Consider the following 23,158-nt stretch of genomic DNA (forward strand, 5'->3'; position numbering starts at 1 on the left):
TAGTGGCTCAAACAGTAAAAAATACATTCCTGCATTGGCATCTTTTTTCCAACCCCCCCCCCCCCCCCAAAAAAAAAAATAATGTTGCTATTAGTGATGTATCCCGCAACCCCTTTTAGCCGATGCACGCGCCGAACACATAGAGTCGGTGCGCGTACCGCTTTAACAAAATCACGTGACCGATGTTTGAACTGCGTCGACCCGGCAAGAACGTGCTCAACTCAGTGAAGTGTTTATAAGGAAGTGCATCTGTCAATGGGATTCAACTCCTGAAACACTCGTATAGTTCCTTGTGGACGTTGTTGTGAATGATGGAGCAGGCCCAGGGGAAAAGAAAGTCGCCTGCCGTGTGGGATCATTTTGAACTCCTTTCTGAAAATAAGGTATTCATTTCAAACTCCTTGTTTCCTCTCTGATGTTTGACTTGTTCCATTCTAATTCAAATCAATTTCAAGGTAACTCTTAATTTGTCATTTACATTATTTTTGCAGGTGAAATGTCACATTTGTTCATCAGAGTTGTCCTTTACAAACAAAAGCACCTCCTCAATGCTGAGGCATTATCGGGCCAAGCATGACAGTGACGTGCCTGATACACCCAGGATAAGTTCAGGTATACAGGCAATTTTTGACTTTCTTGCTTTGTTAATAATTAATTGTGAATCTGTACTAATTACCAATGAATTATTCTCCACTTCATATTTAATAATCAAGCTTCCAGGAAGCAGTTGCTTGATGAGGCACAGCTGAACTTCATTCTGAAGGACTGCCAGTCCCTCAGCACTGTGGTTAGTGAAGGGTTCAAGGAACTTATTAATGTCCTTGAACCCTCATATGTTTTGCCAACAAGGTGTGGAAGTTACATAAAGTAGTAGGCTAGTTGATATAGGCAATTTATTTCATCTTTAAGTTATATGTATTGATTTGCTATTATTTTAATTTTCAGACCATCAAACAAATGGTGGCCAACAAATACCAGGAGGAACGGGAACATGTGAAAAAGGAAGTACAGCAAGCTGTGGCAGTGAGTATAACAATTGACATGTGGACCTCTTTGAACATGGAGGCTTACTTGGCTCTGACCTGTCACTACATTAATGACAATTTGCAGTTGTGTTCATCAGTGTTGGGTGTGAAATACTTTCCACAGAGTCACACTGTTGACAATTTGGCCCAGGTCAAAAGGGGCACGATGGAGGACTGGGCCATAACCAATAAAGTAAAAGTGTATTGTGACCGACGCTGCGCCAAACATGATAGCATCCGCTAGACACCTCCAAATCCGCCACTCAATTTGCATTGCACATAGTCTTAATTTAATAGTTCGAAAATCATGTGATCAGATCCCTGCACTTACAGCCATCAGAAACAAAGCTAGGCACATAGTCACTTATTTTCATTCTAGCACTACAGGCAAGGAGAAGCTGGCTCAGGTGCAGCAACAGATGGGACGGTCAACTCTGAAACTCATCAATGAGGTGCCAACACGCTGGAACAGTACCTATGAAATGCTGTCAAGGCTGCATGATGAGAGGGAACCGGTGAGGGTATCTCTGGCCTCTCTAAAGACACATTTGACTCCACTGACAGCTGATGAGTTCAACATCATAAGAGAAGCACTTCTAGTGCTTGCTCCATTCCATAAAGCTACAGTGGAGTTGTCTGAAGAGGAGAGTGTCAGGTTCAAAGGTCATCCTAATGATGAAAATGCTCTATATTGCACTTGAGCGGCACGCTTCAACCTTGCACACACAGCCAGCCATACAACTGCATCACCTGAAGCGTCGTGTCACAGACACTGCTTCCAGTCTGGAGTCTATAAGTGTATTAACATTAGCAACACTTCTGGACCCCAGATTCAAATCACTTGGGTTACGCAGTCCCTCCAGGTGCACCGAGGCCATCACCAGACTGCGGTCTGAGTGTGTGCTTGTCATCGGGCGCACAAATGAGGCACAGCCGGACCATCATCACAGCTCCCTGCAACAACATCCGGCATGTTATTCATCATTATTTGTTTGTTTTTGGAAATTGTACTAAAATGCCAATTTTGTCATTTTTTATTGTTTTGATGGCCTGTGGCAGCATTTGGACGATGAAGTGGTAGAAGTGCAACAACTGACGCTATATCAGAAGTGCAGAGCTCTTTGGCGGAGGGCAATATTGGACAAACGCAAGACCCACTCGCATATTGGAAGAGCCAGAAGACTGGCTATCCGAACCTTTTTGTTCTTGCAAAAGAGTTCCTGTGCACACCAGCGTCCTCGGTGCCTTGTGAGCGCGCGTTCTCCACATCAGGAGAGATAGCCTCCAAGAAACGGAACAGGCTGACTTTTAAAACATTGGAAACTTATTTTTTTGAATAAAAACTTGTGAAGACTATAGTTGACAAGTGTCTTCATTCACATGATTCTCACTTAGATATTTTTTGTCATTATGATACATGTTCACATTTAAAGATATGGAATAATACAATACGAATGCTAATACTTAAATGTTATTATTGTATATACTAGGTCATCTAATCAGTGCCAGTTCACACTGTCAAGTGGCTTGCCCGCAGAGACTTTTAAATTCCAGCAGGTGCAAGTATTCAGTGACACAGTATCAACCCAGTGTCAACACATTGTGTCAACACGCTTCACGATGCCTCATCAACCCATCACTAGTTGCTAGAAATAATGGACTAATGTCATTGTTGTAAGCAAACTGATCAATTCCTTTGCTTGATTAGAGTCAACCCCGAGCTCATCTCCCTACCAACCAATGTGTATACGATACCCAGTGTGCATTTCACATCCAAACATACAGCTGCTTATTTTCTGATGTCAGCAATCACCTTAAGGCCTAGCAAGCGTCGTGAATGAGACTGAGTCCCTGAAAAGAAACAGGAGGAAACCTGTGTGACTGCTTAAAACCCCCAAAATGCTTACTTAGGTCATTGCTTGTACACAATCACAGTTGAACTGATGCCAGATTTGTATTTTCAACCTGATGCCTCCATCTGCACTCACCTATAGCGTCAGTGCTTCTTGCATCAGGATAATGCTTTGTCTATACAGCCATAACTGTCCTATTTTGTGAGTAGTTGCCAGTGATACACGAAATCCTGACCTGTGCTAGCCAGACATCCCAGGAAAAATTCCATAGCATGTATCTATCCTTGTCCCACACAGGGAGGTCAGGGAGTGACCAGGCACTTCCCCACCAAATCCTATAAAGTTGTTCTTTATCTGGACACTGACAAATGAGCAATGCGTCTCCTAAGAAGATTACCACTCCAGTGGCTTTGCCAGACAGGCTTTATTCTTAATGAAGGGTTACCACCGTTGAAGGTGGCCCGAGTATGTGAGTCACAGGCAAGGTGAAAAAAGTGAAAGGCGGTGCTCCAATCTTGTCGAGACAAACCTTATCCAGCCAAACTTTCACTTGATTGGATGTAGCTCAAGGCCAATGCGCCACTGACTAAAGTGCAGCGACAGGTGGATAAGTGTATGTACTGTCTAAATGCAACACACGAGACTGCTTATTATTATTCGTGTTCTAGTCTGACCTAGCTTGCTGGTTTATTGAGGTAAATGTTAAAATAGAGCTGCCCGTACACCAAGGGTCTTAAACCTGCAACCTTCAGATCTCAAAGAAAAATTCTAGATAATAATAATAATAATAATATTAATAATAATAACATTTACAAAAAAATATTCTTGAAATAAAGTAATTGTGTAGATTTTTTTAAAAATATATTATATTATATATGTTGACTATATTAAATATTAAAAAAATGTCACAGTCCAAGTTTGTAAGTTGTCAGAAAAAGAGATATGAACAGTAAATGAAAAAAGTAAAAAAAAAAAAAATATATATATATATATAATAATTATAATAATAATAATAATAATAATAATACATTTAAAAAAAAAAAACTAACATGTGCAAAAAGTGACCAAAGAATGTCCAAAAAGAAATATGAAAAGCAGGAAATTACCATAAAATGTCCACAAAATAGCCAAAAATGTTAGCGAATTTAATAAAAAAGGCAGAAAAGAAAATGTTCAAAAAGTAACTGTCAAAAACAAAAGAAGAAATCCCTTAAATAAACATAATGTACACAAAACTGCCAAGTCATAAATTGTATGTTTGTTTTTTTTAAAGGCAGAAAAGAAAATGTTCAAAATATAACCATACAATGTCTAAAAACAAAAGAAGAAATTTCTACAATTACCAATGTCCACAAAAATGTAAAAAATTACATTTTAAAAAAAGGCACAGAAGAAGGTAACAAAAAAAAACAAGGGAAGCGTAAAATTACCATTATATGTCCATAATATTGCCAAAAATGTCAGAAATTTGACAAAGGCAGAAAAGTCTCAAAATGTATGAAAACGAAGTCGGTTTGGGGGGGAAATACCAATAAATAAAAAAATAAAAATAAATAAAAAAATGGAAGACTAAATGTAGAAGAAAATGCATCTAAAAGTATAGTATTGCTGCATATTATTCTGTTATGGTGCAAATCTAATTCGCTCTTGGGCCCCCACTGCTTTATTCATCACAATACACAGATACATTTTTGGACATTTATTTGGCCTAAAATGGCTATGTTGACCGTAAAGGTTTCAGACTTGTGTGCTATACCAAGTGAAAACCTCAACTCATACCACTGAATTCAATTCAGTGAATTGAACTCGCACTACTGAAGAAGTGCTTTCTGAACAGGTGTGCATATCAAAAGTCTTGTGTGACGACACCCCAAAAGGGGAAACTCAAAGGAGGGAGGGAGAGAAAGGGCGAAAGCGAGGATGAGAGAGACAGAGACGTTGAGGTGGTACAGAGTAATTCATCTCAAAGTAATTGACTTAACTAAGTGATAGGCTCTTTACTGACTGACTGGCTTTACCTTCCTAAATAATGCAGCATGTAGTGGTAACATTACCGTATTTCCAGGATGGAAATTATACAATTTCAGAGGCTCTCCCTTTGGAGACTTTCTAAATTGTGCCTCAACCCATGATAGATTGTACGAGCCATCACCTTTGTGCACAACGGCTATCAGTAGACTCACAGCCTGTGAGCCTGCTGGCTTTAATTCACAAGAGTTGAAAGGTGAACAAGCCACCAATTGAACAGGGTGTCACATCTGTTCCACTCGAGGGTTACAAAAATAATGACTGATTGATTTTAAGTAGATTATACAATCATTTGAGTGTTCTACATGATACCAGTATGTACTAGCATCTGCTCCAAAGGACACATGGCTAGAGGTATAAAATATCAGCATGAATCTCACTCAATCTTCGCTTTAAGGGCCCTATTTTTTTTTTTTTTTTTTTTAGTAAATTTTGTTACCTATTTTTATTTATTTATTTTTTCCTCTGAATGTTAACTACTGTTTCTTGATGCTTATGTGTTGTCTTTCCTCGTGTAAAGCACATTGAGTTGCCTTGTGTATGAAATGTGCTATACAAATAAACTTGCCTTGCCTATTTTCATAGAAAGGTGGAAAAACCGGGTGCATCTTCATTTTCGTGCTGGGGAAAGTATTCTCCAGTCTTGTTCCGGCAGACGGGGATGCCACGCCCCCGATGGACGTGACAATTTGCCAGCGCAAGTCTAGTTAAGCCTGTTTGTGAATTATAGCTATACCGCATCCCTGGCATATCTTACAATTTGGTGGGGGGGGAAAGAAAGAAAAAAAAAAAGAAAAAAAAAAAAAAAAAAAGAGTAGACTCGATTTTAGATTCGGTAAATCCAGGTCTGTCTTGTGGTGCAGATGATGTTACGCAATTTTTGTGGATTTGATCAAGTGCTCCGTGGACGTGTGTGGTGAAAGTCATTGCATTTTATTCATAAATATGAAAACAACGTTCATCAGACCCTCACTGACTCAGATTCTTTTAAATGTATACTGTGTGCGCCAACGGCATGGCTTCTTGTGCACTGAATTCAAAAGGAACAAGGGGAGCCACAACCATTGGATGGCTAACAAGCTAGCTGTGTTTCCTCCCCCAATGTCGTACAATGGCCGGTTTCAACTTGAGTCCGTCTGTGAAAATACCAAAAAAATAAATAAAAAATAAAAAACGAAAACTCCACCCATGCACACAGTTAGACTGCGCTTTGCGCTAGACTAGCGCTGGGCACGAAAGTAGCTTCCGGATGGTATGGCAACACCACGCTAACAAATATACCAATAAACGAAAGTCAAAAGAACTTGTACTTGGGGAGGTACAAAATTCTCAACATGGCTCAAATTTTGTGCACTCACAACACACTACAAACACAGCTCAAAACAATTCAGCAGCAGCAACAGGTGCGAAAGGGTGCCTCCTTATATTGACTGAATTCCATCGCATTTCTTTACATACAGAGTCGCTATTGTCATACTTGGGTGATAATGTGATAAGGTGTGTTGAGGAAGCTATAAAAGCAGCACTTAAAATGAAAAGAGTTTCCCTAGCAGACTTTAGTTTGGTTGCTCTCACAGGAAATCATTAAAATAGTGAGTAGGGAGGAATCTCCATTACTAAATTACTAATGTCACCATTTCCTTATTCTTACTGATGAAAGCTTGAAATGACAAATAGGTTAACGTCATTATTTTTGGTAACCTGCAGAAGTCTGTTGCTATGGATCCTGGGATAAAGCAGTTGTTTGTGTGTTTTTCTTTACTTTAGATAGACCTACTTGATGGTAATGTTGTCGTTTGTTATAGGTTAAAGTATGAAATATGACATGTTTGTTGCTATCGTGCTCAAAATATAAAGCAAGCTAATGACCGTTTGACTCCCTTCCAACGAATCTAAACGTCAAATTCTACTACCATTTTATTTTTTTAAATCTGTTAATATACTACCTCTGAGCAGCAATTTGTTTTTCTGTAATTACAATGCCAAAGTATTAAACTGATGATGTAACACAACTCATGTTGCAATTTCTCAACTAGAATAAACCTAAGCTATCCATTTGCCTCTTAAAACTCATGGATTCAAATTTGGTGCTGGTAATAAATCCTGAAACAAGAATGCTTATCTTGCCGCTGCAAAGTTCAATAGCAAACAATGTGATTGGCCGGTGAAGCTTTGGCTATTCAAACGTATTTGTTTTCCTCATTAGCTTATCGCAGGCTGGCGCTACTGTGTGTCGCTGTGGAGATGGTGACAAACAGCAAGGAGGGGTGGGGGAGAAGAGTGAATGGGGCCCCGGCTATCAGGGAACTATCCGTCCTTGAGGCTCATTAAATTTGCAGTAGCTATGCACCAACCTAGCTGGGGCATTAGAAAACATTGGGGCAGCGACATTTTTAGCATGTACAACATAAAATGCATTCAGGCTGAATCAATTTAAGAGACTGTGCTGTAATCATCACTGTTATGCAATCCCAGAGTAGTAAATAATACTAAAATGCAGAATATACTAGCAGTTATTGTCATGTATCCTGGACTTTACTTACTTTTAGAATCGGATCAACGTTTTGACACAAATGCATCATAAAAAATTACATTACCTCCCGATTCTAGCTTCTAGTATGTCACTGACATTTAGATTACCTTAGTTTAGGTCACTGGCCAACAACCTTTTTAGGCCAAATAAATGCCCAAAAATCTATTTGGAAACACAAAACATTGGAACATTATGATGAACGAAACAGTGTGTTAACGTGCAGTGGGGGCCCAATAGCTAATTAGATCTGCACCATAACTGAAAAATATGCAGCATCATGTGAAGCCCTTTGAGACTTTTGTGTGATTAAGGGCTATATAAATAAACTTGAATTGACTAGATTCATTTCCTTCTGCCTTTCGTCTTCCATTTTTGGATTTTTTTTTTTATTATTTTTTTTGGGTCATTTTTTCAGACCGTTTTCATACATTTTGAGACTTTTCTGCCTTTCTGACATTTTTGGCAATTTTATGGATGTATGGTCACTTTCCGCCTCTTGCTCCTTTATAAAGACATTTTATGGCTATTTTTTGACATTTTTTATGTCTTTTTAAAATATAAATTTTCCGACTTTTTTTGTGGACATTTTAAGGTAACTTTTGGGATTTCTTTTGTTTTTGGACTTTTTATGGTTACATTTTGAACATTTTCTTTTCTGTCTTGTTTTGATCTGATTTTAGTTGGCAATTTTGTGTACATTTTATGGTAATTTGGGGGATTCCTTTTGTTTGTTATATATATATATTAACATTTTCAGTTCTGCCTTCTTTCGTTCAATTCTCTGACATTTTATGGTAATCTTCTGCTTTTCCCTCTTTCTTTTTGGACATTTGGTAATTTTGAAAACTTTTTCATCTAACGTTCATCTCTCTTTTTTCTGACAACTTACAAATTTGGACTGACATTTTTGGAATAAATAATTCTTTTTAAAAAATCTAAACCGGGGTGGGCAAACTCTGTCCCCGAGGGCCAGAGTCCTGCAGGTTTTGGAGGTTTCCCTCTTCCAACACAAGCTAATTCCAATCAACAGGATCGTTATCAGTCTTATGCAGAGCTTCCTGATGAATCATCCAAAACCTGCAGGACTCTGGCCCTCGAGGACTGAGTTTGCCCACCACTGATCTAAACCATGAATTCATTTCTAGAATATTTTTCATATATGCAAATGTAAATGTGTTTAGAAAAAAAAATACATTCTACAATGTTTCCTCGAGATCCAAAGGGAGCCACAGGAGAGGGACTAAAGAGCCACACTGCAGACCCTTGGCTTAAGTTCATACTCCAAGACTGAACCCCTAACGTTCCCAGTATCAATAGTCCACTCTGTACTATTTGTTCCGTCTTTTCATCAACAGTGCAAATGGAGGGGCTTTGTTTTTTTTTCTCCCCAAATCTCCACTTTCTTGGCAAAACCAGATGTCTCTCATGTTTTATAGTAAGCTGACTAAAAGGGGCGTGTCCGTGTCGCGACTCGAATCCTGCTGAACCGCAAATGACCCGGCCGCTGACTGGGATAAGTTACCTGTGAGATTTGTGCTGTTTGGGTGTTTGGGACTCTGTGTGTGCTGAGTTTGTTTGTTAGAATGGACAACTCGGCCCCACTAATGTGCTAGCAGTGTCCATGGCAATCATTCAGTCCAGTCTTATCTCTGGAAACCATGATCGGGTCTGACTCTCCACTGATTAAGGACAGTAGTCACCCAACATCGATCATCTAATTTCCACTCTTAACACTTATCTAGATTGTGCATAATTCTGAATAACTTACATAAGAAGCACATGGAAGTTGCAATATTTTTTTTACAGGCATAAACCTCTCAGAAGGTGTTTCACTCTCAACTGGATTTAGGTAGCCTATTTAGATTGCAAAACTGGAATCTAAAAAGCAAAGTTCAGCTAGCGCCTGCCCAGTGCCAGACTATAAAGTACATTCGCCAGCGTCAGCCCCAAAGCTTATTCACTCTGGTGTTTTTGCAACAGCCCTGACTTGTTTACTAAGTACAGCAGAGTCGACTCTGAGAACAGAACATACAGTTTGTTTAGCTTTCGCTTTGACCACGATGCATTACAGTTCAGTATAACTTTTACTCCTGGAAAGATATTGGGTCACTTTTTATTCTAAGACAGTTTTGTGAGGGTGTCTGTTTTTCTTAAAAAAAATGTTTAAAAAAAAAAAAAAAAAGTCAGCATGCTGCACAATAAATCACCATCACCAAACAAAAATGTCACAAAAAATATGACTACCTACTGAGAAATGTACTTATCTAGTGTGATTGATATCTAGGCCAGTTTGCCTGAACACAAAAGGTGATGTACTCACAAGGAGCCATGACTCATTCTGGTGTATGAATAGCGACAGGTGGGCACACACATTTAGTGTACCTTCGGACATCCATTATCATTTTTCTGCCTATCACTATATGTCGTTGACATAGATCAGTGGTAGGGAACACTGGACCTCGAGAGCCACAGTCCCTTCTGTTTTCCAGGTCTCCCACCTCCAATACAGCTGACTCAAATCATCAGCAAGCTCTATAGATAACGATCCCGTTCATCAAATCAGGTGTAGACAGGCAGGACAGTGGCTCTTGAGGACCAGGGTTTCCTAACCTACTAATTTATTTGACGATAGCAACTTGGTTGAGAATCACCACTATAACGTAACCTCCGAAATGAAATGGCCAGCATAGTGCGGATTGAAAACCATTATCATGTGGGACAGCACCATATTTAGAAAGACCTCAGCATACTTACAAGACCAAACTCTAGCGAGCATCAACTTAACCGCTGAAAAGGCAAAACATTCCCAAAGTGTTTTGCTTTTTGAAGGACCAACCTCAACAAGCAGTGTAAAGAAGATAAAATATGACTGTCTCATCACCATTACGTATATTGACATATCAAAGTTAATTAACAGTGTTTTGTTTTTTGACATGTTATGATGGTGAACACATCTTGTTGCACTTGTATGATGCATGACACAATCATGATATTTATTCATGATCATTTATAGGCTTGAGGAAGAAAAGATACAAGAGACAGAAGAAGACACTGTCCCTAAAGTCACAACAACAGCCCCTATTTTGAAAATACTGACAAGAGGACTTAGAACCCCCTGCAGGGATAAACCCATCTTGTTGTTCTTACTTTGGGCTGTGCCCCAGTAACAGCCGGAGTGAGGACAGGTCTCCCTTGGCAGCAGCGTAGTGAACAGGTAGGGTGCCTGCGTCAGTGGCGGCCCCGGGGTCCACCTCGCCACTCTTGAGCAGCCAGTCTGTGATCTCATGATGACCGAAGCGGGCGGCCAGGTGGAGAATGGTGGCACCAGAACTGTCTTTGTCCTGGAACCGAAACACAGTGGCAGCGTTAACATGTCCTCAACATTCCAACCATCCAACAGTGTCATTATTAGTTAGGCCTCTTGAATAATGAAAATAGCCACGAATAACCTGAAAAGTCAGAGATATTAATGCTAAAACATCACCATATGTCATCATTATTTACAGTTTTGTCCTTTTTGTTGCTACTCTCTAAAACATTTGGGTCAGATATAACCCAACTGTGGATCAAAAATGGACCAATCCTCTATTGGGTCAATTTGACTCAAGAAATTGGTCTTTTAGTGTAAAACAACTCATAAATATTGGTCAACAAATTGGGTCATTTTGTATAAAACAAACCCAGAAAGTTGGGTCAAATTGACCCATAAGGTGGATCGGTCCATTTTTGATCCATAATTGGGTTACTTTTGACCCAATTTATTTTAAAATGTACAACTTTTAATAAAAGATAAAGACATCATATACTGTACATACACAACTCAGATGACTAAATCTCAAACTAGACAGTTTAATCCATCTGATTTATCAAGCAAGAACCATTAATAATTATTCAACATGAATTTAATTTTAAACTAGTGTTGGTTCTTGGTAAATATGTTCAGTTCATCATTCCAACTATACATGGAAAGTACAGCTATGAATGTTTTAAATGCTTTAAAATCAAAGCATGAGAGAAGTGATTTTCAAGACGGACATTTTTATTATTATCATTTGGCATGAGAGCAATTCTTCCAAGTTTCTCAATCCAATCAGTCCAGTGTAAATGGGACCAGAACCGACACTGTTGTAATATGGAATTTTCCATTGAAAGTTGGCGATCGCGAGTAGCTTGAAGATGACAGATAGCCACCCACTCACCTCTGGTCGACATCCACCCTGGGTCAGCAGCCACTGTAAGCACGCCAGGTTGCCGGTGGCCGCGGCATCGTGCGCCGGACTCGCCCCGTTCTTAGCCAGACAGTGGCCCGGCAGTCCAGCTTCCTCCACCAGGAAGCGCAGGCAAGCCAGTTTGCCCGCCCGGGCTGCGTGGTGAACGGGGGAAGCCCCCAGAGCATCCTTCACGTCCCTGGTGAGCGATTTTGAGGCGAATTGCGCTTTGAGAGTTTGCACGTCCCCTTGACTTGCGGCCAGCAGCGTCCGCTCCCCCTCCACGACCATGACTACTGCTTGCAAGTGCACGACGACCACCGCCCACCCCCGACACCTTCCTTAATTGCTTCCACGGCTACACTTGTGTCCGAGTGCTTCACCGCGAGGATGACATCGGCGTTTGGAAACCGTTCATCACATTTAACACTCAATTTCTCTCGAGATCCATCCAAGTGTCAAATTAGAAACTGACCTTCACTCGCGCGCGTCCTCCACCTGTTGCGCACACTACTTATTTGAATGTCATGTACTCCTTCAGCATACAATTTGTTTTCCAACAACTAAGTCGTATCATGTGCTTCAGAGAGTATTTTTCCTCTTCTGGCAGATGGCGACATGGGACTGAGCGCCTGTTAAATAATCCATTAAGGGGAGGATCGTTGAGCCTGTTATAGGCGGTTGCTTTCTGAAAATCGGCTCACAAGTTAAAGGGCCAGTGCGAACATTAAGGTGCCGGAGGGGGGTTTGGACGGGTCATAAAGTTTATTGGGCAACGCTCAGTTACAAAAGCATGTCAAATTGTTGACTCAACTATCTTTTCGTTAAAAGAGAGAGAGAGGGGTAGGCTCACGGTCATTCATGTGACATTATATGGCTGTGGCAACATTAAGGTCACTCAGTATTGTGCTGCATAGGAGATAGCCACCTAGTGGCTTGTTCACAGGGCAATTATTATTATTATTATTTTAAATAAATGCACTACAAGAGGTACAAAATACGTTTTTTTTCTTAGACATAGGTCTACATGTCCAAAGGTAACAAGTCAGAACTTCTATACTATTTTATAACTACATGTTGCCATGAGAGAACATTGTGAGCATCAGATAAAGATCCAATTTCACTTAATTTATCTGGAAATTATATAATAAAACATATACATGACATGTATGCATTAACTCTGTATAGATTTTCAGTACATAATAACATTTGGGAACCCGGTGTGAAAATTGTGCCAATAATCATGCAAGTGACTGCTGATAAACAAATTGTAGCTTATGTCGTACAACACATAAACCCATTTTTTTGGTATCTGCGCTTGTACAATGAACTTTCATCATCTTTCATCATCATGAATAAATATAAAACATACAACCTATTAGATTAAGCCGCACATTATTGTACACAAGTTTTCAATTTTCAGTTTATTTTGGATATGTTGACCGACCAAGGTTTAATATATATATATATATATATATATATATATATATATATATATATATATATATATATATATATATATATATATATGTGCGTGTGAGTGTGGATGGTTGTTCGTCTCTGTGTGCCCTGCGATTGGTTGGCAACCAGTCCAGGGTGGCCCCCGCCTACTGCCCAGAGCCAGCTGAGATAGGCGCCAGCAGCCCCCGCGACCCTTGTGAGGAATAAGCGGTCAAGAAAATGGATGGATGGATATATATATATATATATATATATATATATATATATATATATATATATATATATATATATATATATATATATATATATATATATATATATATAGATATATAGATATATATATATTTAGTTAGTTAGTTAGTTAGTTAGTGTACCACTCATAGCAGTGTATTTATTTTACATATGGTTCTAGCACATGCAGTTTGACGTCACCTCACCCGAGTGCATAGAAAACATTTTGAACAATAATGGAGGGCTGGCCACCTTGAAGTTCCTAAAAACGAAAAAAAAAAAAAAAAATGCAATTCTTTGCTTCACCAAACGGTGGCAGGAATGCTTAATAGTCAGGATTGGAACATAATTGTATTATTCGTCGTCCAAGCAGATATTAACGTCACTTGAGGCCACTGAATGACTTTTTTATTTTTTTTTTTATTTTGTTTGTTTATTTCGGTTATAAAACTGTCAGTGCTTGCTTGATATCAAAATATAAATGTATGTCATATGTAGTCTTACTAAAATGCACGCAGGCAAATTAAACTGTTTCCTAAGGATTTAAACTATCGCAATGTATTGACATATAGTTCTTGTAATGTAAAGCCTGTGCATTATTTATACATATTTTGATAGCACAATAAATGTGTTGCATCATTTCACCTCTGCCTCCTCATGCTGTCAAATTACCGTAGAGAATGGGGTCGGGGTGCACTTTGGGGTGTTGTTAAGTGTGGGTTGGGGGGGTTAACTGTCAGACTCGTGCCCGACGCGTGCCTCTCCACGCCATCTGTCACGCAGGCCCAACTGTCATTTACACCTTGCACCAGTGGGATTTGTGCGCGCCCGCGCCAGTTTAGGGTATTATTCCCACGAGAGCCTTGACTAATTGTACAAGAAAATGGACAATAAGGACTCCCTGATGGGATTCACAAGCACCACATAATGATAAGCGTTGTCTATTTAGACATGCACCGGAAAGAGTATTTTTCCACACTGATATATTCTTGGTTTACATTTAAATTGTCAGTGTAAAAATGTACATTTGATAGAAAATATCTTAAATCGTATAAAACCACCATATTGGTGTATTTTATAGCTTTATATTTCAAAACATAAGGGCAAACGTTTACAGTGTTTTTATGTTACTTCTTGTGAGTCACAAGTGTGTTATATTAAGTCATATTTAATGAGCACCTTCTGTATTGTTCAAAATAAGAGAATAAAATAATAAAAAGAGATTCTTATTATTCAAAAAATACTATATGTCCCTAAAAATGTCGTCTTTGACTTCCCATCACGCATGTATTTTTGGATTGGACTCATGTTTTCTTTTGTGACATGAAATTGTTCACTGTATTGTTTCCTTTAACTTATAGCGCATATTTATGTCAGTAAATATATCCATCCATCCATCTTCTTGACCGCTTATTCCTCACAAGGGTCGCGAGGGGTGCTGGAGCCTATCTCAGCTAGCTTTGGGCAGTAGGCGGGGTACACCCTGGACTGGTTGCCAGCCAATCGCAGGTCAGTAAATATACCTACATAAAAAAACAAAGAAATGCTTTAATGTAGCCTATTATATAGTATTTTAAATAATATTGCTATGAGGTGTGGACATGCAGAGACAAGAGGATGTGCTTTAATCTATACCCCCCGCCCCACTTCTTGCAGCCATAGCATCTAAAGGTTGCATGTATGGGAAAGCCAACGGTTTTCTTCCTCGGCCTGGGAACGCTGGGCGATGTCTCGCACGCGTCAGGCTCGCGACAGTTATTCAAATTGCACTTAATTATTCGAGGCGCGTATGCTCCCCCACCCCTCCAACCCCGATTTTCTTTTGTGTGCTCACATCTGCTGCCAATGCGCGGGAACATTCAAACCAGGCCACATGCAGGCTCAAGTTCACTGTGCTTCTGAGGCGGCAACAATGTGCTCGAACCATGAACTCTGAACCAGAGAAGTCGGGTGAGCGTGTAAAATGGACTGTTTGAATTACACACTGTTGTGCCTTATATCTCTTACCATTAAAGGTTTGCTGGAGTTCAACTCTGAGTATATGTCAGCCCTAAGATAAACTAATATTTTGTGACAGTACTGGTCCTCTAATCAACTTGTCCATATGTAGTGTGCAGCTGCTTGGCGCGTGCCACGCTCTCCTCCATTGTTGCCCTTGCGTGCATACGTCCACCTGCATGGGCGCGTGCACGATGAGTCCAGACGCACAAAAGACACCCTGTCTGCCGTTTAATTAATGCCATGGGTTATGCATATTGTGATTGTTTCAGTTCTGTTCATATCAAATAATAGAGATGCGAGTTTATCACTTGATCTGTGCAGTAAGTATAGTGAGATTACTGCAGCCAAGAAAAAGAGACCACACAAGATAATCTTTATTAAAAATTGTAGGAAAAAACACAAAGACACGCAAAGAAAACGACTTTATTCAGTCCTCTCAAAGCTCGCATCCTTATTCCCTCCCCCAAATGTCTCTCTTTTATTCCTCAATATTGTAAAGGAAACCCACATCCTAGCCAATGATGATATAAGATAGCTTGTTATTTGTAATTTGCAGCCTCACACAAACGAACAGCTCTTTATCAGGCAGTTGACAGTGTGACAATCTTGAAGTGTCCCTTGAACTCACCACGAAGGCCAGGCGTGACGTGTTACCCCCACCAGCGAGCCGGTCAACCGTGATCTGCAGTGAGAATTGCCACAGTCACACTTTCTCACACTCACGAGCACTCGTTCAACACGCACACTCGCGTGTTTGCAAAACAGCTGAGATTCAAGATCATTGATTATCATATCATTTCAACTGTCTTATGTCATACCATCAATTATTTATTAATACATCTTATCGTGCATTTCCTAAGTGTGCGTCAGCAAACATCAAGTCATGAGTCTGCTTTCAAGCGTCATGTTGCTGAATTGGATTTTTTTTAATAGGCTATATGCACATTCATTCAAGCAAATGAGTCAAAACTGAATAGCATTACAAAGTTAATATATCAAAAACACAAGACCAAATTCAGTCCCATGCATGCAATCATGCACATTGCATAATATGATATAAATAAATATGATATTTTCTATATAGCATTGGCTAATCAATATGCAAATATAAAAACAACCTACCACAGCATCCCGTATTCGCAGTATAAGCGTCTCTATGCCAGTTTGTCGTCACGCGTTGAAGGCTGCACTCATATTGAGCGCCCTTTTCCACAAGGTTCGCATGGCTCATCCACGCGGGACGCGCCCACGCTGTGGGCGTACACGTCCGCGGAGGCCACGCCCTCTCAAGGCTCGGCTCAAACAGGGAGAATGTGCATATACACAAATATATAGCCTACTGTAAATATATTATATAATGCAATATGTAGTTTAGCATTTTAAAATGTAAATTTACTCATGTACACTGGCTCGAGGTCAGATCTCTTAAATAGTTTGAAATTGGATGATTGTTCTTGGTTTAATTGCATAATATATTCGATTTGAAATAATTTTGTCCGCATTACATAAACAAATACAATCTGAATCAAAATATCCGCTTTGGCAAAAATTATATTCACAGTTTTCAAACAGTAATTTTGCAAGGGTGATGGTGTAGTTTGCAGTGTGGAACATGAGAGCACTTTCTAACATTTTGCTCATAATGTTAGAAACACCTCTCAGGGTTGCAGTGGAGATGTACAGCACTAATAAACGGTGTTATATTAGAAATACATTTGCATTGGCATCTTTTTTAAATGAACAGATTTCCTTGGAGTCCACAAGATTGTGCACGTGTACATATAATGTTTTGGCCAGTGCACATACGTTTACTTTAGACCTTGATTTGCTGTATTATTATTATTATTATTATTATTATTTTATTTTATTTTTTTAATAGTGCGTTGGAAATGATAATACCTGCCTTCACTCGTTAATGTCCCACCGGGCAGCTCTTAATGGCCCCCATATAACTTAGTGGTATAAACCATCTGCTGCCTTTTGTTTCCATGGCTCGTGCTGTCCTCGTGCTCTTCATGCATGCATGGTGCCTCGCAATGGAGGGGGGATACAATACCCCCCCCCCCCAAAAAAAATAAATAAATAAATAAAAATCTAAAATTACAATCTTTGCACCGAAATTTAAACGAAAAGCAACCACATTTCTGTGTTAAAATTGAAGACTTGATTGCGTGGACTTGTAGCGCCGCCACCAGATGTTTACGTCACGCAGCTTGGCTTTTGGCTTGGGGAGCCATCTTTTGAGAGATTCAAAATCCTGTCTGGACCCTCCCTCGATCCTACTAATGCCCAACTATACCATGAATGTCTTTCTGTGACCACCACGCAACCCACGCCACCCGTGATGCTTCCCATTGTGTCATCCCCAGCCGCCTTTGACAGTCACGCAATTTTTTTCATTATATCCAGACATATATTTTGTTCTTTTGTCTCTTAAATCTTTGCTTGACTTGTTTGAATTAAATTTGCGCAGCATTTTTAATCATAATGGAATCAAAGCCATTCAGAGCACAATGACCTCCATCACGGCTTAACATTCGTCACGAGAAAAAAAGCTAATATCTTATTAAGAATTATTCGACCAATTAGCCTACGCCATGCACGTAAACACTTGACATTACATCATGATGTTATAATTGTGCAATCTGGATGAGTTTTGAATTAAAACCTGCGGTTTGACTGGTAGTTTTTATTTTGTGCCTTTTCGGCTCCTTTGCAAAATCGCAATTAAAACGAATTCATATGTGTATTTGTACTATATGTTAAAAAAATGCATTAAAAAAAAACAAAAACATAAAAACAATGCCCTCTGAAAAGTGAGCAAAAAGAACGGAAAGCATGATTTAAAAAAAAAAAAATCTAATTAATAACACTATATTTGGCAGATTTCTGACTGAAAATTTCTCAGCGTTTGATGTTCGATTGAACCTCCTGCATGACGTAAAAGTTGTGCAGCAGATGTTGAGCGCAAATGGCGTTGTTTTAGGCTTGGGAAGCTCCTTGGCACAATTTGATAGGTGCGCATGGTGTCGCATGCAGCACGAAGGAAAAACCAGCAAACAATGACAGCGTTTAAAAACAACACATGCACACAACAAATAAAAATCTGCCTTTATAAAAACAATAAGGCTAATTCAGATTGGAGTTCTTAATTTAACATTATTGTAAATGTATGTATCAAGTGAGACATATTGTCTTTCATGTGTTTATTTATTTTCCACTGGCCACAATAATTTTTGCGGTGGTTTGTTGGAATATATTCATAACAAAAACCTGTTATTTGTTGTGGGTTTAATGGCCACCGTATTCGGTTGGTACACTTTAGAATGTTTTAAATTTCAGACATTTGTTTAGAAGCTTCGAACTCATTAAACCTTCTCTTATACTTGTTGTACATAATGTGATACTCAAAAAGAACAGTTAAAGACTATTTTGGGGGAGGGATTGTGAACTTTAATTAGGGCTCCCATGCAGCAAGATGTAAATTTCCTCGCTTACAAAATATTTCTGGTTAGTTTTTCAAAGGTTGGGATGTTTTTTTTTGTTTTTTTTTGTTTTTGTCACATTGTAGTTTATGATTATGAATGTCTATTGAAAAGTACATTTTTGAAGAAAAATACAAAAATTAAGGGATGCAATAATTTTTCAAAAACAAGCTGTGCCAAACGATTGCCGCCATTTGAGGGGTTGGGACGTAACAACATAGGACGTGGTCTGCCTCTGCAGACATTCTCTGCATGGTGGACTCGGACAATATGTGAATTTCCGACACAAAGTAGCTGTAGTATTCATATATCCTGGATTTCAGTGACTCTAATGACTCGAATCATTGCCATATGATTGCCCAACCATTCAAATGCAAGTCTGGATTTCTATTTATATTATTATTATTATTATTATTATTATTAATTTATAGATTTTATTTATATTAAATATATTTATTTATATTTATGTATTTTTATTTTTATTGTGTAACCAAAGAATGGTATTGGTAAATTAGTGGCTGAACGTTATACTGATTTAGACAAAGACAAATTGATGGATCATGTTGAAAATCAAAACGTCCCTTTTCATGTGGATGAAGTATTGAGTCGAAGCTCTCGAGTTACCAGTTGATCTACGTTCCTACCCTCACCTATGGTCACGGCGTTGTGACCTAAACCAAAAGAAGAAGATACCGGATACAGGTGGCCAAAATGAGTTTCCTTCGCAGGGTGTCCGGGCACTCCCTTAGAGATCGGGTGAGAATCTCGGTCATCCAGGAGGGACTCAGAGTTGAGTCGCTGCTCCTCCGCATTGAGAGGAACCAGTTGAGGTGGCTCGGGCATCTGGTTCGGATGCCTCCTGGACGTCTCCCTGGAGGGGCGTTCCAGGCATGTCCCACCGGCGGGAGGCCCTGGGACGACCCAGGACACGCTGGAGAGAATATGTCTCTTGGCTGGCCTGGGAACGCCTTGGGATCTCGCCGGAGGAGCTGGTCGAAGTGGCTGGGGAGAGGGAAGTCTGGGTTTCTCTGCTAAAGCAGCTGCTACCACGACCCGACCCCGGATAAGCGGCAGATAATTAATGGATGGATGAAGTATGAAGTCACTGACATGTTTGTCCCACTATTCCCACTAATGCATGAGTGGGAGTGGAGAGATGATGTCTGAACGCAGTCACTCGTCCACTGCAGGAAGTCCTTTTTATGACAACAGGGGATGTTTACCAGTCCACAGTGATTTTAGAGGTCAATGTCTATACTGTACAAAGGGTCAGAGCAGATGAAAGTGTGATGCAAGATCTTCCTCTTTCTCAAGGCAAACAATTCATGCTTTCCAGCTTACCACAAGAAGGACACCATGGGTGTATGTCACAAAGCAGGTTCAACAAACTGAGATTAACCCTGAACAATGAGTTGACATACCCTCAGATAGGAAACTTTGCATTTTCGGTTCCAGCACCGCTGATTCCAGTGAGTTATATCAACGCTGTGTCATGTTTCGCTTTTGCGTGGTTGGGTTTTAGTTTGGTTTTGGGTGTTTGTGTTGTCTTTTGTCCAGTTTTGTCTCCCCTAGTCTCATCACTGTTAACCTTGTCCACCTGTGTATGTCTCCCCTCCCCGTTTGTGTGACCTAATTAGTGCCCTCTGCCTGCTGTGTTCCCCAGGTGTGTCTGGTTATTGTCTCATTAGTGTTCGTATAAGGGCGTGGTGTTTGTTGCAGGTGGGTGTGGGAGCATTGTATGTTGAATGTTGGATCGTAGTGTTGTGGCGGTTCTTCCAAGTCATCCACGCCACGTCTTCCAAGTCATCCACGCCACGTCTTCCAAGTCATCCACGCCACGTCTTCCAAGTCATCCACGCCACGTCTTCCAAGTCATCCACGCCACGTCTTCCAAGTCATCCACGCCAAGTCTTCCAAGTCATCCGCGCCAAGTCTTCCAAGTCATCCGCGCCAAGTCTTCCAAGTCATCCACGCCAAGTCTTCCAAGTCATCCGCGCCAAGTCTTCCAAGTCATCCGCGCCAAGTCTTCCAAGTCATCCGCGCCAAGTCTTCCAAGTCATCCGCGCCACGTCTTCCAAGTCATCCACGCCACGTCTTCCAAGTCTTCCACGCCACGTCTTCCAAGTCTTCCACGCCACGTCTTCCAAGTCATCCACGCCACGCCAAGCCCAGTCTGCTCACTTTCCATCCCGTCCAGTCCTTCACTCTCATTGTCAATTAAGTTCCTTATATCGTCCTTCCCGTTTATTTTCCTGTCATACTTCTCCGCTTTTGGGTCCACCCATCACACCCCCATCGTAACAGAATGCTCCCACCAACCCGGACCCAGCGGAAGCGCCAAGTCCCTGCTTCGGCTCTCCGGCAGCCTCTAGTCCCCGTTCCGGCTCCGCGCCGGATTCAAGTCCCCGTTCCGGCTCCGCGCCGGATTCAAGTCCCTGTTACGGTGCGCCGCCGGCTTCAGGACCACGTCCCGGCGCCCCACCGGCTTCAGGACCGCGTACCTCGGCAGTCCTTGGATGCTACACCTGTGCCACTGCTGCCGCTTCGGCCCCTGGCCGCTTCGCCTATACCGCTTCAGCCCCTGGCCGCTATGTCTGTGCCGCCGTCGCCGCTTCAGCCCCTGGCCGCTATGCCTGTGCCGCCGTCGCCACTGGACACTAAGCCTGCGCCAATGACGCCCCCGGACGCCAAGCCTGGGCCGCGGCCGCCCCCGGACGCCAAGCCTGGGCCGCGGCCGCCCCCGGACGCCTCGCCTGCGCCGCGGCCGCCCCCGGACGCCTCGCCTGCGCCGCGGCCGCCCCCGGACGCCTCGCCTGCGCCGCGGCCGCCCCCGGACGCCTCGCCTGCGCCGCGGCCGCCCCCGGACGCTTCGCCTACGCCGCGGCCGCCCCCGGACGCTTCGCCTGCGCCGCGGCCGCCCCCGGACGCTTCGCCTGCGCCGCGGCCGCCCCCGGACGCTTCGCCTGCGCCGCGGCCGCCCCCTGACGCTTCGCCTGCGCCGCGGCCGCCCCCTGACGCTTCGCCTGCGCCGCGGCCGCCCCCTGACGCTTCGCCTGCGCCGCGGCCGCCCCCTGACGCTTCGCCTGCGCCGCGGCCGCCCCCTGACGCTTCGCCTGCGCCGCGGCCGCCCCCTGACGCTTCGCCTGCGCCGCGGCCGCCCCCTGACGCTTCGCCTGCGCCGCGGCCGTCCCTGGCCTCTCTATCCCTGGCCGACACAGCTCCATGGCCTCTCTGCTCCTGGCTGACGCATCCCCTGGCGTCTCAGGTCCCTTCGTTGCGGCCGATAGCTGCAGTCTCAAGTCCCCACGTCACGGCCGATTGCCGCTATCTCGGGATTCATTGCGGCGGAGTTTCCGCCGTCTCAGGCCCCCTCGCCACGACCGACCAGGTTAGGTTGATGGACCATGTTACTACGGTAACTGACCGAGAGCTTAAATGACCTCTTTTTATAAAATAGGCTAGAGTTATCGCTTTTCCTCTGGTTTCAGTTACCTCCCTTTCTGGAACGGAAGATGCTGACTTTCCCCACATTTCACGTTTTCTTGACCCAGGTTTCTCACTAAGCCTACTTTGTGAAATGCACTTCAGACGGTGTTTGAATCCTGACAACAGTTATCGTGTAGACAACTTTCTTTGCCTATTTATTGTTATTGGCCAATTGAGCATACATGCTTAGAAGTAAAGTAAGGGTTCCGCAAGAGAGATTCTTCAATGGTTCTTTTGAGGCTAACTGTTCCTGTAAAAACCGTTTCAATACAGAGAAATGTTTTTGGAAGTAGGGGTTCTTCAAAGCCTGTTGAAAATGATGCTTACCATCAAAATTTCAAATGTTTAGCCATGTTTCAATAATCACTCACAAATTCCAAGGAAATTCTGCAACGAGAGTATAGAGTAAATTTTACCAGTTTATTTACAAAAAAATAAATAAATAAATAAATACTCAAGCATTGAGGAACGAACTCATGACCTTCAGGTTGGGAGACAACAACTGTAACACCTGAGCTATGCCAATCTTGTTTGTCCCTGTACTGCATTGCTTGTGTGCCCAAAATGAGGCCAACTTGGAGTTAGAATTCCACCTGACACCAGCAATATATTAACACACAGCAGGAGCAGCATGGCTCATTTGGTTCACTGGCGGTCCCAGAACCTGAAGGTTGTGGCTTTGTACCTCACTCTTTGAGTAGCATTTTTTTTTTTTTTTTTTTTTTTTTTTTTTTTTGGTTAGTAAACTGGTAAAATGTACTCAAAACTCAGAAATTCTAAGTTTTTCGAGTCCCCCCCCCCCCCTTTTTTTTTTTTTCATCAGTGTGCTATGAAACTGAGTTAAGAG

General features: G+C 41.7%; 2 protein-coding genes across 11 annotated transcripts in view; one reads left to right on the top strand and one right to left on the bottom strand.

Moving 5' to 3' along the window:
* espn (espin) overlaps window positions 1-12,279 on the bottom strand; it is a 46,565-nt gene extending 34,286 nt beyond the window's left edge. For all 4 annotated transcript variants that reach the window (XM_077514552.1, XM_077514551.1, XM_077514549.1 and 1 more), the window contains exons 1-2: window positions 11,639-12,279; window positions 10,587-10,780 (exon numbers count right to left, since the gene is read on the bottom strand). In XM_077514552.1, the coding sequence (XP_077370678.1) occupies window positions 10,587-10,780; window positions 11,639-11,938 (494 nt within the window). In that variant the 5' untranslated portion in view covers window positions 11,939-12,279. The remainder of the gene's footprint in view (window positions 1-10,586; window positions 10,781-11,638) is intronic.
* Window positions 50-2,330, top strand: LOC144014551 (uncharacterized). Of its 7 annotated transcripts, none has more exons than XR_013282491.1 (6): window positions 50-383; window positions 492-612; window positions 714-787; window positions 946-1,023; window positions 1,856-1,994; window positions 2,085-2,330. XR_013282491.1 is itself a non-coding variant. In XM_077514566.1 (5 exons), the coding sequence occupies exons 1-5, from the start codon at window positions 309-311 to the stop codon at window positions 1,474-1,476; spliced, it is 420 nt and encodes a 139-aa protein (XP_077370692.1). In that variant the 5' UTR covers window positions 50-308; the 3' UTR covers window positions 1,477-2,330. The 7 variants fall into 7 exon arrangements, 4 of the variants coding, with proteins under 4 accessions (XP_077370692.1, XP_077370693.1, XP_077370694.1 ...); XR_013282492.1 differs by having other exon boundaries at window positions 1,880-1,994; XR_013282490.1 differs by having other exon boundaries at window positions 946-1,994.
* Window positions 12,280-23,158: the final 10,879 nt, after the last annotated feature.

This window comes from Festucalex cinctus, chromosome 2 (genome assembly GCF_051991245.1).
Source record: "Festucalex cinctus isolate MCC-2025b chromosome 2, RoL_Fcin_1.0, whole genome shotgun sequence".
Classification (NCBI taxonomy): Eukaryota; Metazoa; Chordata; class Actinopteri; order Syngnathiformes; family Syngnathidae; genus Festucalex; species Festucalex cinctus.